The sequence below is a fragment of the Ranitomeya variabilis genome, chromosome 7 (assembly GCF_051348905.1).
Source record: "Ranitomeya variabilis isolate aRanVar5 chromosome 7, aRanVar5.hap1, whole genome shotgun sequence".
In the NCBI taxonomy this organism is placed as follows: domain Eukaryota; kingdom Metazoa; phylum Chordata; class Amphibia; order Anura; family Dendrobatidae; genus Ranitomeya; species Ranitomeya variabilis.
In genome coordinates this window covers 47,344,417-47,359,723 of record NC_135238.1, presented here as the reverse complement: position 1 = coordinate 47,359,723, position 15,307 = coordinate 47,344,417, and the positions used below count along the sequence as shown (strand labels likewise).

Below are 15,307 nucleotides of genomic sequence, written 5' to 3'. Positions count from 1 at the left end.
CCTGTCATCTGCTCTGCATTAACTGTCTACCCCTTGTCATTCTCAGGTTGGGCCCTAACAAAGCTTTCTCCTCTGTCCTCTCCTGCTTCTAAGCTGTAACATAAAAAAATAATACAGTAATATCTAAAAATCATGGATTATTTGGGAAATATAGACCCCACACTTTAAGACCACAGGCTGAACAGATCTGAATTCAAGATTTTTGAACTGACACTGTAATAGTTTTATTTTTTAAAATATGATCCCATCACGATCCCAGCTTGTATTTTGGTACAGATGTGACTAGGAGCATAGCAGGCACACGTGCAGTTTTTGAAATTTTTAAATTAAGCTTTTTTTTTTTCGGAAATGCGTTTTAAGGTTTTGCGTTTGCATTCGCATGGGTAAAATATTATCAAAGATGCTCTTGTGACATATCTGGTGAAAGGCTGTACAGTTCTGAGTAGAATGGTGATTAATTTGTTTCGCTATCTATTTTCTAGCCTGAGTTATGAGGAGAAATGTAGCGGCAGGCAACACCAAAATTAGCACTTTTTCCGAACTTTGAAAATCAATAAAAAAATAAAATAAATACTATTACCAAATAACAAAATCTCAAAAGAATTAAAAATATAGGGGTAAAAATCAATGGTTCACTTGACGTGGAATGACCCGATAGGATTAGATACACGGCTCAGGAGACAGTATCAGTATCACACAGGACAAAATTAAATACACAGCTCAGCAACAGAATGTGCCAAAGGAGAGGACCTTTTCATTCCAAGAATTCCTCTCATTCCATCTGATTTGACTTTTGTTTTTAAACACCTCCAGTTTCTAGTTGGACTGGCATTTGCAATGTCCATTAACAAGGCTCAGGGACAGTCCTTGAAAGTAGTAGGGATCGATTTGCAATCTCCATGCTTTTCTCATGGTCAACTTTACGTGGCCTGTTCAAGAGTTGGAACTGCCAAAAATCTGTTAATCTTTGCACCGGAAGGAAAAACCAAAAATGTTGTTTATCCAAAAGGCTCTTGAATGAGTTGAAAATAAAATACTATCAATACTTAGGTAATTGTTTAGTTAATTTGTGTTGCAAATCTGTAGTGTTGAGTGTATGATGTGAAATGTTTTATGTGCAATATAATCATTGTAATTTCTTATAACTAACCACCGTTAGTTACTGTGCTCGGGCAACACCGGGCTCTTCAGCTAGTCATATCTACTCTTCAGTGAACACTACACATCGACCACTGGCACCCCATCTTCCATGTGACAGAGTGCAGGACTTGCTCATATTGTGTTACTTGTATCTAGAGAAATGCTCAGGTGTCAGTACTACTAGGTGGTGTATTAGGAAGTCATGGCCATGGAGCAAATATAAAGCTGGATAAGCCCAAGCAATTCTCTGCTTTCTCTTATAATCTACTCCTGGCTGTGACTATCAGACAATTGTCATAAAACAGGTTTTTTTTTCTAATCTCCAGCTAGTTCAGTATAACAAATAGATTACTTAGGTTATGTATTAATCCTGGAACCAGAACCATGATGGATATGATGTAAAACACTAAACTAGATACTTTGCCAGTGAGGTTTGTCATGTCTTTGATGATCTATCATGCCAGTCTATTCTTAAATCTATATTAGGCTAGGTTCACATTGCGTTAATGTGTGCACGCTAACGGACAGCGTTCAAAGGCGAAAATGTCGCAATTAACGCCGTGCAACGGGTCCGTTAGCGCGCCCATTGACAGCAATGTATATTTCGCCTGTAGCGCATCGCTAGCGCGTGCCTTTTTCGGCTCGCGCTAGCGATGTGAAGTTCTTTTGTGACGCGCCGCGGACGCTGCTTGCAGCGTCCGCGGTGCGCCCAAGGTCCGTTCCCCGCTCTCGCAGATCGGGGATCTGCGAGAGCGGGGACGTTAACGCGACCCCTAAACGCGGCCCCGAAAAATACATTGCGTTAGCGCAATCCGCTAGCGCTAAACGGATTGCCCTAACGCAATGTGAACCTAGCCTTATAGATACACAATCGGTCTTATTACATATTGCACCATTACATTGTCAGCCCTATATAATCTGTATTTTAGCTGAATGGGGAAATCTATGGCCAAAAAAACTGAGAAAACACATAACAAAACTTCAATTTTCCAGTCCGGTGAATGACGAGAATGTGACTATTCTCTGCTTTATTTAATGGTGACTCCTCACTGGGGCAGTTACCTGTAGGAACGTCCTCTTTGCACCACTCATGATCCTGCACATCATTTTCTCCTTTCTCCATTATGGCCTCAACATCAATATTCTTCAGATATTTGCCTGGATGTCAAAGCTGTGAAAGTAATAATGTAGAAGTCACAAACAGAAAGAAAACTCACATGGAATGTTCTAGATGGAGGATTTAACTACAAGCTCATGGGGCACCTGAGCCACCAAAAGATGCTGACTAGTGATGAGTGAGTATACTCGTTGCTCAGGTTTTCCCAAGCACGCTCGGATGATCTCCGAGTATATGTTAGTGCTCGGAGATTTCATTTTGTTGACACAGCTGCATGATTTACAGCTACTAGCCAGCCTGGGTACATGTGGGGGTTGCCTGGTTGCTAGAGAATCCCCACATGTAACCAAGCTAACAGTCGGAAATCATGCAGCTGCAGCTAGGAAAACTAAATCTCCGAGCACTTACAAATACTCGGAGACCACCCGAGCGTGCTCGGGAAAACCCAAGAAACGAGTATACTCGCTCATCACTAATGCGGACATCTCCGCCTCACTGGCGCTGCCCGCAGTCAGTACGGCGGCGTGTAGTGATAGAAGCAGGCGTTACTGTAAGTAATTACATTATGGCAAAGTCATTTCCTTCATTAACCCCTTAGTGACTGGGACAAATGTTTGAATACTGACCAATGTCACTTTATGTGGTAATAACTCTGGAATGCTTCAAGAAATCCCACTGATTTTGAGAATGTTTTTTCGTGGCACATTATAATTTATAATAATGATAAATTTAGGTTAATATGTCTTGTGTTTATTTCTAAAAATAAAATATATCAGAAATTTTACAAAAATGTAAAAAAAAATTGCAATTTTCAAACTTTCAATCATTATCCCTTTAATCCAGATTGTCATACCACAGAAAAACATTAATAAATAACATTTCCCTCATGTCTGCTTTACATCAGCACCATTTATAAAATGTTATTTTATTTTGTCAGCCTTTTAGGAGGTTTAAAAATGTAGCAGTAATTTATCATTTTTTTCATGGAAATAAACAAAATTTATTTTTTTGCGGGACCTGTCCAGATTTGAAGTGACTTTGGGGGTCCTATATATTGGAAAAAACCTCAGAAGTGATACCATTTAGAAAACTGCGCTTAGTAACCCGATGTTTACCCTGGTTACCCGGGGACTTCGCATAGTTGGTCGCTGGAGAGCGGTCTGTGTGACAGCTCTCCAGCGACCACACAGAGACGCTGCAGCGATCGGGATCGTTGTCTAGATCGCTGCAGCGTCGCTAAATGTGACGGTACCTTAAGAGGATAACCAGATATGGACGCTGCCAACACTGATCGTGGCTGATACAGCAAGTGGTCAGCTATAGCGGACAGCCGACAGCTGCTGGATTGTCACTTGTATGGGGATGCTAGTCTCTTATATCTCAGGTCAGTAGAAAGACATATTAAGGGGTTTAAACGCACTGTTTTATTTTTGCATTATTTAAGCAATGTTTTGTCTGGAGATGTTGCATTTTTGGGATACATGCTATTTTTTTGTGAGGTCGGAAGCATTTTTTTTCTTTTTATGGCATTCATTTCTGATATAAATGTCATGTGAGAAAAGTTGTCCACCCATTTTTTTATATTTCCATGAAGCCCAGTATGGTTTGAACCACATATGTTAAACTCAGGCCTATGGGCCAAATCTGTCCGGCAGGGTGATTATATTTGGCCCACGATGTTCGCACCAATCCCTGCCCCCTCCCCGGCATCACTCCTTCAACTGTTCAGCATCCTGGATTCCGATACAGTTGAAGGTAATAATGAATGAGGGATCTCAGCCATAATTCTCCTTCTGCGTCTGATGTCTCAGTGCAGCGGGTGCGATAACATCTCTATTCCGCTCCGGCTGTGCAGTGAAGAGCTTCAGAGTACTCGCTGTCGAGCCTGGAACACTGGGGAGAGCGGAGCATTTTTCTTTTTAATGTGGGGACCATCATGCCATATGGAGTACTTCTTGGGGCCATTATATTGTATGGAGGACTATGTGGGGCCATTATACTATAGGGTCATTCCATATCAAGTGATCCAAATATGAATATTTTTTTTACCTTACGTCTTTAGATTTTTTTTATTTTTTGTTTTTATGAAGTACAACTTTAGTTAATTACAAATTAAAAGTTTAGAATTTTTTTCTTCATCAGTTAATTTTTTACAGATTTTTAAAGTTTTGAAAAAGCGCAGATTTTGGCCTGGTATGGCTTTACATTTTTTATCATATCTTGGGCTAGAATTAAGATATAGAGGTGGGAGAGGCATCATTTTTCTCAGAACGGTACCGGCTTTCATTTGATATGTCACAAGACTATGTTTCTTTATATTTTGTTTTGGAGAAATCAAATTAAAAATTTTGATGCGCAATTCTGAAAAAAACGTATTTTTTAAAATTGTGAAAACATGCATGTGTGTTACTTGTGTCCTTGTTTATATTTGTACAAGGATTCAACTTGGGATCTATCACATTTGTATTTTTTTTTAATCCTTGAATCATCTGATTTTATGTCTGTGTGAGTTTCTTCCTTTTTTCTTTTCAAATTACAACTTATTGCATTCAACATTTATATGCAACAATAAAGAAACACAAAAAAACAACTACTGAAGTGCCAGAATAAATACATCTTAATCACCATAACAACTTGCTCAGCATTTTCAACCTGAATGCATTGAACAAGCCAAAAGATAAAAGGTGGTCATATCCTCAAGTGTGGTTTTCTAAATACAGTCTGATCCTAATTATATGTTACAAACAAGATTAAAAGAACCAATATTTCTACCACCTATTTATACATGGAACAATTTTTTTTCTACTATATCACTAAACATGTCATTTCTGAAGTGTTTAAGAAGAATAGTACAGTAGTTAAATCCTCGTTCTATAAAATATGAACTAATCAAACAATTAATAGTAGGTTTTTACACTGGTCTTCTATCATCAATGTGTCCCTTCTAGTGGGTGAAATGTAATCTTGTCCATAAGCGCTTACTAGCAATGGCCGTTTCCTTCTGTGTCAGAGTATGTGCGGCTGTCATGGTGCTCGGCTCCACCTGAGTTATATCTGATTTTTGTTCACTTTTACAATGTCTGGTTTTCTTGGATACACCGCCGATCATATTCACAGGTCACATCACCAGTTGTGTCATCCATGGCCGATCTTGTGCCGCCTTCTACCACGTCATGGACGTCACTGTCTTTATTTCCACTACCTGGGATGACAGTCCGGTATTGCTGAGTCCCTGTGATGGGTTCTGCTTCCTGTAACCGATGTTTTCACAAACTCTCCTCCTCTTCGTAGTCCTGGTTCGTACAATACATGAACTGGATGCTAGGAATATTTTTCTCCCTCCATTTGAGGAGTTTCCTGGGTGATAAGATTTGGTGTGAATGTGGCCTCTGAGGGCTCGAGCTGCCGGCCTGTCATCTGCTCTGCAGTCACTGTCTACCCCTGGTCATCCTCAGCACTAACAAAGCTTCTCCTCTGTCCTCTCCTGCTTCTAGGTGGTAACATAATAAAATAATACAGTAATATCTAGCAATCATGGATTATTTGGTATCTATGGACCCCACACTGTTAGACCACAGGCTGAACAGATCTGAAATCAAGATTTTTGAACTGACACTGTAATAGTTTTATTTTTGAATAGGAGCATAACAGGCACATGTGCAGTTTTTGAAATTTTTAAATTAAACGTTTTTTTTCGGAAATGCGTTTTAAAGTTTTGCGCTTGCGTTCATATAGGTAAAATATTATCAAAGATACTCTTGTGACATATCTGGTGAAAGCCTGTACTGTTCTGAGTAGAATGGTGTTTATTTTGTTTCGCTATCTCTTTTCTAGCCTGAGTTATGGGGAGAAATATAAAGGCAGGCAACACAGAAATTCGCACTTTTTCCGAACTTTGAAAATCAATAAAAAATGAAAAAAAAATCTAGAATTTTTTTCTTCTTCACATTTTGCATTCTCTGACACACTATTACCAAATAACAAAATCTCAAAAGAATTAAAAATATAGTGGTAAAAATCATTGGTTCACTTGACATGGAATGACCCTATATGGAAGACTTTGTGAGGACCATTATTCTGTATGGATGACTATTTGGGGCCCAATAAACTGTATAGAGGACTATGTGGAGTCATTACACTGTATGGATGACTATGTGGAGCCCATTATAATGTATGGACTAAGTGCGGCCATTATAATGTATAGACTATGTGGGGCCATTATATACTGTATTGGGGACTATTTGGCGTCATTACACTGTATGGAAGACAATTTGGGGCCCATTATACAGTATGTAGGTGTCACACTGTGACAGAAGTAAGGGTGAGGGGACTAAAACTGTCCCTGGAACTGGGGTCTTAACTATCCCTGTCTCAGGGGTACCTTACTATGATCTTGTTAAACCCTAATCTGTCCCCTCCCCTACCCCATGGGGTTTGGTACAGAAATGTAAGGGAAACAAGACACAAATACAAAACAGGGATAACTGAATACCACTATCATACAACAGCCCTTACCAAAATAGGAAAATAGGCAGGAGGATAAGGAAAGGGAGGAATACACAAACCATCTTATTAATTCATCAATCTAATCCCTATTCAGAGCAATACTATATCCACCATGACTGCAGTTTAGGGGTTAGAGTCTCTATCCCTAGGATACACAGGCATAACCTGTGCTATCTAAAACTAACACATAGCTTCCACAACAAGTTTTACCTAACAAGCTTCCTCATAGGGTTGGGGCTATACCTTTTTTAAAGAGATTATAATAGTGAGATTTAACAGGCACACTGTTGGGTGTTTGATTTATGTACCACTATTTTTTAACAAAGTATAATAAAATCCATGTTTTAATGCATCCTTTAATTAGGGCTTATTTACTCTCTGGGTAATTTGGTATTCTGAATTTGCCATCCCTATGGATTTAATGCTCCATACAGAATGGACCCCATATAATGCTGCGCTGCATACAGTATAATGGCCCCATATATTTCTCAATCTATATATATATAATTGTCTAAGGGGTACTTCCGTCTGTCTGTCTGTAACTTCCGAAACGGAAATCCCACGTCGCTGATAGGTCTCGCCAGCTGCCTGTCATGGCTGCCGCGACCAATCAGCGACAGCCACAGTCCGATTAGTCCCTCCCTACTGCCCTGCAGTCAGTGCCCGGCGCCCGCATACTCCCCTCCAGTCACCTCTCGCACAGGGTTAATCCCAGCGGTAACGGACCGCGTTATGCCGCGGGTAACGCACTGCTGCTATTAACCCTGTGTCCCCCCAACTTTTTACTATTGATGCTGCCTATGCAGCATCAATAGTAAAAAGATGTAATGTTAAAAATAATAAAAAAACAAAAACCTGCTATTCTCACCTTCCGTAGTCCACCGAGGTACGCGCAGCTGCCGCCATCTTCCGTTCCCAGAGATGCATTGCGAAATTAGTCATCTGGGTAATGCAATGCATCCTGGGAACGGAAGATGGCGGCAACCGCGCACGCATCGCCAGAGCTTCGCTGGATCCCGGCGGGTGAGTATATAATTATTTTTTATTTTAATTATTTTTTTTAACAGGGATATGGTGCCCACACTGATATACTACGTGGCCAGTGTTAGATACTATGTGGGCTGTTATGTACTGCGTGGCCTGTGTTATATACTGCGTGGCTGCTATATACTGCGTGGGCTGTTATAAAGTACGTGGGCTGTGATATATACGGTTTGGCCTGTGTTATATACTGCGTGGCCACTGTTATATATTGTGTGACCTGTATTAACGCATCGGGTATTCTACAATATGTATGTATGTATGTATGTATATAGCAGCCACATAGTATATAGCACAGGCCATGTAGTATTTGTCGGCTATATACTACATGGCTCCTATATACTACATGGCCTGTGCTATATGCTATGTGGCTGCTATATACATACATACAGATTCTATAATACCCGATGCGTTAGAATCGGGCCACCATCTAGTACAGAATAATGGGCCCCATATGTTACTACATTTCTAAAAAAAGAAAAAACAACAAATACTCATTTCTCCCTGTTGTGTTCCCCGCTGCCAGAGCTCCAGAGTCCACTGCTCCGGTCAGGTCTCCTCAGCACATTCTAAGTTCTGATTATCTGACATCTCGGCACAGAGAGTGCGCTGTAGTGACAACAACGTGACCTCTGCACTGAGACATCTCAGATAGAATGACGCTAAGCAGACTGGAGCAGAGGACACCAGTGCGGTGGCATCGGATTCGGGCCCCCCTACCTGTAGTGCATCGAGTCCCAGATCATCAGCTCAGCTAGCCGGGAGCAGCAGCAGGAAGGTCTGCAGCAGAATTCCGCCATTTTCTGCCACCACCCTTCAGGCTCCCACATGACTCTTCTAGTCTTCTTCCGGGACAGGTCCTGTTTGTACTGCACATGGCAGCCTTTTTAGTGCATTCACAGTACAAACTTCAGGGATGGGGAAGGCAATACACTGGACGGTGCTTTTTTCTGCTGGAGGCTACGGACAGCAGAGAAAAGTGTCAGGATTTTATGGACTGTCCGCAAATTTATAGACGGTTGGCAACTATGACCTTGATGCAAGCTCAATAATTGAGCCCACATCTCTGCCAGCAGATGATGGATGTGATATTCAGAAATCATCTGCCTCTAAAATTGCAAAAATAGAATCATACTCATAACAGGGGTGAGCTGTTTTTTTCTCAGTACAGGAGAAGCCACTCTTGCTACACTCCATGATATACAGATCCAAAAGAAAAACTCCTCCAGACAAAAAAATCCAGGTATAAAATAGAAATGTATACCAGTGCGGTTAAAAAGTGAATGACATTTTCAATAACATCCAGCAATATAGTATACATTTCCTGAGCATTTCTGACTGTACACCAGCCCTTATTCATGGATGCTAAAATTAAACTAGATGGGCATTTCCTGAAGGAAATACATGGTGCTTGAACAGCGCTGCCAGCTTTACAGCAGCACTTACTTTTCACACACGGGACCGGGGGGGGGGGGGGGCGGCCACTTACCGTACTTTTCACACACGGGACTGGGGGGGGGGGACGACTTACTTTTCACACACGGGATCGGGGGGTGCACTTACTTTTCACACACGGGATCGGGGGTGCACTTTTCTTGCTTTTCACACATGGGACCGGGAGGGGGGGGCACTTACTTTTCACACACGGGACCGGGGGTGCACTTACTTTTCACACAGGGGATCGGGGGGGGGGGGGGGGGGGGGGGGGGCACTTACTTTTCACACACGGGACAGGAGGGTGTCAGTCACTTTATTCTGATGTTTGACTTTGATAAATGATCATGTCCTAAAATGGACACCGTATATTTGCATAGCTGCCATCTTTGGAAGGTCAAGTTGGGGGTCATGGGAAATGAACTAGTAAATTTTATATTTTACTCCATAAAAGATTGGGCAGTTTATAAAAGGTATATAAAGATTTTGGAGCAAAATGTTCCTGATTCATTAACCCCTTCAAGACCTTGCCCTTTTTCGCTTTTGTGCTTTCGTTTTTCGCTCCCCTTCTTTCCAGAGCCATAACTTTTTTATTTTTCCGTCAATATGGCCATGTGAGGGCTTGGTTTTTGCAGGACAAGTTGTACTTTTGAACGACATCATTGGTTTTACCATGTCGTGTACTAGAATCCAAGAAAAAAAATTCCATGTGCGATGAAATTGCAAAAAAAGTGCAATCCCACGCTGTTTTTTTGTTTCGCATTTTTGCTAGGTTCACTAAATGCTAAAACTAACCTGCCATTTTGATTCTGCAGGTCATTACGAGTTCATAGACACCAAACATGTCTAGGTTATGTTTTATCTCAAATTAACAAGAACCGGAGCAAAAATATCCATAACACCATAATTTTATATAAAAGGTATAAATTTTATTCAATGATTTGTCCTAAACAACATCAATACTAATGCTGCACTCAGTGCTGTATGCACTTTGCACAAATAGTGAGGTTACAAAAAGGAGACATGATGGTTTACCAAACACCTAAAGGGAACCATACTATGTGATACGCCTTGTATATACTCATAACACTAAAAGCTATAGCCCACAACTGATCATATATAAGGTCCTACCGGTATCCCCTTAATCCAGGTGGCTATGCTATATAATCATGGTATGTAGGATACACGCTGTGTACAATTACGCTTACCCATTCGTAGTTGGCTGAGAAATAGGTTCCCCCTCCTGTGGCCCCCCTGGACGCGCGTTTCGCGTTCCCGCTTTTTCAACAGGGTTGACTTGGAGCCAGTCTCGTGTGGTTTAAATATTACAACAACCGGAAGTAATACCGGAGTAGCGGCGCATGCACGGTAGCGTCCGATGTACGTCATCGCCAAAGTCGTCATAGCAGGGCGGGTGTAAGGGGAGAATTTAAAAGATAATCTGGTGAGGAGCCATTATGTAGTTAAAAATAAGAGTAGAAACTTCCTGGATGTGGGGAGTCCAAGACAGGGCTGTTTTCCGTGCGGTTCATGTGTCGCGTGACCGAATATCCTTAGATGTGGGACCTTCAGTACGTCAGACGGGAGCAGGGAATTTAAAATAAGAGAATTTATCTTGTGTAGCACTGAGTGTGTTGTTTACTATGCAACATGTCCCTGCTCCTTGATCTACGTGGGTCTCACATCTAGGGAATTAAGAATTCGGACGCGCGAACATGTACGTGATATCATCGCAGGAAAAAAGGCAGTGGATGTAGCGGGTCTTAAAACCCTTCCCAGACACATCCGTAAATATCATGGATCTGACCCCAGAGGCCTGAAAGTAAGGGGGATTGAGAAGATATATGGTGGGATCAGGGGTGGCAATACGCCGAAAATCCTCGCACAACGTGAGTGTAGGTGGATTGTCACCCTTGATACCCTAGCTCCGAAGGGGCTGAATGAAAAGTTGTTTTACCCCTTTTCTCTGATTCCTCCGACCATGTGCCTGTATGAGAGATATCATGTCTCCTTTTTGTAACCTCACTATTTGTGCAAAGTGCATACAGCACTGAGTGCAGCATTAGTATTGATGTTGTTTAGGACAAATCATTGAATAAAATTTATACCTTTTATATAAAATTATGGTGTTATGGATATTTTTGCTCTGGTTCTTGTTAATAAGTTTTGTTTGGAGTTATCCGATCTGGTCAGCGCCTGGTGAGCGTGCAGGGAGAGTTTATGAGAGTTCCTCTCCAGTACGACATAATGTGTTGCTTCTTGATTCTGCATTTATATGTTTTATCTCAGTGGTAAAAAAAAATTCAAAACTTTGCAAAAGAAAAAAAAAAAAAAAATTGCGCAATTTTCTGATACCTGTAGCGCCTCCACTTTTCGTGATCTGCAGTCAGGTGAGGGCTTATTTTTTGCGTGCTGAGCTGACGTTTTTAATGATACCATTTTGGTACAGATACTTTTTTTGATCGCCCGTTATTACATTTTAATGCAATGTCGAGGCGACCAAAAAAACCTAATTCTGGCATTTCAAGTTTTTTTCTCGCTACGCCGTTTAGCGATCAGGTTAATCCTTTTTTTTATTGATCGGATACTGAACGCGGCGATAACAAATGTGTAGGTTTGATTTTTATTGTTTTATTTTGAATGGGGCAAAAGGGGGGTGATTTAAACTTTTATATATTTTTTTCTTTTTTTCATATTTTTTTAAAACCTTTTTTTTTTTTTTTTTTTTTTCCTTTTGCCATGCTTCAATAGCCTCCATGGGAGGCTAGACGCTGGCATAGCCTTATCGGCTCTGCTATATAGAAGCGATGCTCAGATCGCTTCTATGTAGTAGAATTGTAGACCTGCTATAAGCGCCGACCACAGGGTGGCGCTCATAGCAATCCGGCATGAACAACCATAGAGGTGTCAAGGAGACCTCCAGTTGTTATGCCAACGCATCGCTGACCCCCGATCATGTGACGGAGGTCGGCGATGCGCACATTTCAGGCCACGGGGCCGGAAGCGGTAGTTAAATGCCGCTGTCAATGTTTGACAGCGGCATTTAACTAGTTAATAGTGGCGGGTGAATCGCGATTTCATCCGCCACTATTGCGCGTACATGTCAGCTGTTCAAAACATGTTGCGGCTTTGAGGTGGGCTCAGTGCTGGAGCCCCCATCAAAGCAGGGGATCCGACCTCCGCCGTACTAGTACGGCGGAGGTCGTGAAGGGGTAAAGGGGCGTACTTCATAAATCAGGCGAGGTGCGTAGCGGTGTGCACCTCACTGCAAATCTTACTCCAGTCCCTGCTGGAGTAAGACTTGTGGAGAAGCGACCGCTACAAGTCATGAATTTGACGGGTGGGGGGGCAGCCACGTCCCCACCCAATCCCACTTTTTCAGAGCTGGGTGACAATGGAGTGAGGACGCCAAGTGTCACAATTTTATTTTTTTTTTACCATCCGATTTGTATACAATAATTTGACGAATCGCCTCCTTTGCTTCAGAAGCCATTTCAGAGACCGACTTTGATGCGCCCCCCCAGCCTGATCCAGGTGATTGACAGGTCTCATGTGCGTACATAGGGAGAGACCTGTCACTCATCTGAAGCCGGGTGGGGTCAAACTAGATTTTGTCAGAAACACAGCAGCATTTTAGAGTAAAATATACCTGGCTGCAGTCATACAGACATACTTATGCTGCTTGTGGTTCAGGCAGCAGGAATCTAAGGACAGGTTCTCTTTAAAAGGCCCTATCCCAATATATAGTAAGCGTAATAATAATATTAGCAAATACCTCCAATTAGAAATGCAGTATAGTTCTTCTGATTAGCTTTGTTGCAGGGCATCGCAGTAGCTTAGGTATCCATGGTCATGACCACTAACAACTCACTACATGAGTGGTCATAGCCATGGATACCTACAGTACTGCAATGCCTGCTCATGAGGCGTGCCCTGCGACATAGCTAATCAGAAGAACTGTACTGTATGTCTGGAGGTATTAGCTAATATTATTCCATATTGGGGCAGGATCTCGGAGCTGGGAATACCCCTATAATCAGTCTCCAGCCCCCCACATGGAGAATACATTACTAGCAGATGGCCGCAGTGTATGGGGCACAGAACAGACGGTGACAACTGGAAACATCAATAGAAACAGAACAAATCGCTGCTAATCTCCGCCCACAGCTGTGAGGAGAGGCCTCCAGACCCCGCTTATGGCGCTTATTACTGCAGCATTTCCTCCTTCACACTATGAGGAACACAGGCGCCATCTAGTGGGAGCAGCGCGGTGTGGGGGGAGATCCGGCCAGGAGGCCCGGGCACCGGCCCCAGCACGTCCCCTGTACAGCCGGGCAGGATGGTGCTGCAGCCCCGGGGAGAGCTCCGGCCTCACGCCCGCCCGCTCAGCGTTATCACATCATATGGGGACGGGAAACATAAAATCCCCGTCACCCCCAGAAGGCGCCAGTCATACATCTCACCGTGGCAATCACCGCATAACTACAGGCCAGACATTCCGCCCCAGCACCACACGGATATGGACACTGGAACCTTCCGCCGTTTTCCCGCCCAACACACATCCCAAAAGCCTTTGCGCGAGTGACGAGTTCTTCTCTACATGCCAGATAAAACCTTCCAATCTCATCATTCACAATGCAATAATAACCCAGATCGCTGATAATAATCGTCGCCATCTCCGTTATTCGTACGTGAAACCGTTGCAGTAAAGCGATTTGCATTGAGAGGGACTATATTGTGTAGCGGAGGGATACTACTGAGAATGACGTTCTGCGATCCCATTGGCTCTCGCTGAGTCTGGTTAGGGAGCGCCAATAAAGCTTGGTTGCAGAGTCATAAAGTTCTTTATAGAATCAGTGATAATCGAGAATCAAAAATCATTAACCATATCGCGACCAGACACTTTTTTTTCTATTTTTTAGATTTTTTTTCATAAATGCTTTTAATAGCTCAAAAATGTTTTCTCGTTTCAGCATCCAAATAATTTTTGCCTCTTTATTTCATGACTCCTTGTTCGAACCTTATTTTAATCTATTTTTTTTGTCATTTTTATATTCTTATCTTTTTCATGTATTTTTTTCTTTGCTATTGAGGGAAAGTGTAAAAACAAAAAGAGGAAATATCTGGCTTGTTTTTCACGCATCTTTTTCACGTATTTATTGTTTCCCACACATGGGAGCCCTATCATATATTCTGAATCGGGTTCCTGTTAGGTAGAAATTATTTTTATACATTGAATAGTTGGAGGACGGGGGGCTCGGCGGGGCTAGAAACGGATACAGATTGGCCTTTCTTTTTTATTATTTTGTTAGTATTTTTTTTCCTTATTTTTTCATTATTTATTTTACTTGCTGATATCGCACCTTTAATTCCACAGCACTTTACAGACATTATCATTTTTCAGTTATTTCCTACATTGTACCCCAATATGGTCATAAAAGCCCTTTGTGGGGTGGACAATTCAATGTTTATACATTTCATGTAATAGGTGATTTCCCCTGTAACTGGGGCTGGCACATTAGGGTCGGTTACAGGGGACATTCAGCCTGCGGCCTGCACTTGTAGCGCTAATCTGGGACTGCTAACACCACACAGCTCCGGGGTCCGGCCATCGTATGATCTCTGGGGTCCGGAGGAGGAAGCGCTGTTTCTGCTTCCTATACTTGTTTAGTGCTGTCTGTGCAGTGAGGAGGAAGGCAGAGATGGTAATAAGTCATCTCTGCCTTCTCTATGGGGATTCTGGCCGCTTCTGACAGCAGCTGTATGATTTCCGTGCAGCTGCTAACTCTGCAGTTTACTTTTATAAAGTCCTTGCAGAGTTATATGCGGACCGCCCTGAGATTTTAAGAAGTTGTGTGATTTGCAAGTATGTACAAATAATTCTTACTTGATGTCTCTTTTTATTCTATAGGTTTAACGATTCCTTCGAAACCAGAATTTTTCATCTGAGCACTTCCCATGGATCTAACGGAGCATTTGTGAGGTGAGCTGTAAGCGCATAATATTTTCTACTCGTGAATACATTGAGAAAGGCGTCACAATGTTTCATGAGCTGGACACTTTGTTTTT

The 15,307-nt window shown here is 42.1% G+C and overlaps 1 protein-coding gene across 1 annotated transcript in view; it reads right to left on the bottom strand.

Annotated features, from left to right (window-relative positions):
- LOC143785877 (uncharacterized) overlaps positions 1 to 15,065 on the bottom strand; it is a 30,239-nt gene extending 15,174 nt beyond the window's left edge. The window contains exons 1-2 of the mRNA XM_077275015.1: positions 13,702 to 15,065; positions 2,203 to 2,311 (exon numbers count right to left, since the gene is read on the bottom strand). Of these exons, the coding sequence (XP_077131130.1) occupies positions 2,203 to 2,263 (61 nt within the window). The 5' untranslated portion in view covers positions 2,264 to 2,311; positions 13,702 to 15,065. The remainder of the gene's footprint in view (positions 1 to 2,202; positions 2,312 to 13,701) is intronic.
- Positions 15,066 to 15,307: the final 242 nt, after the last annotated feature.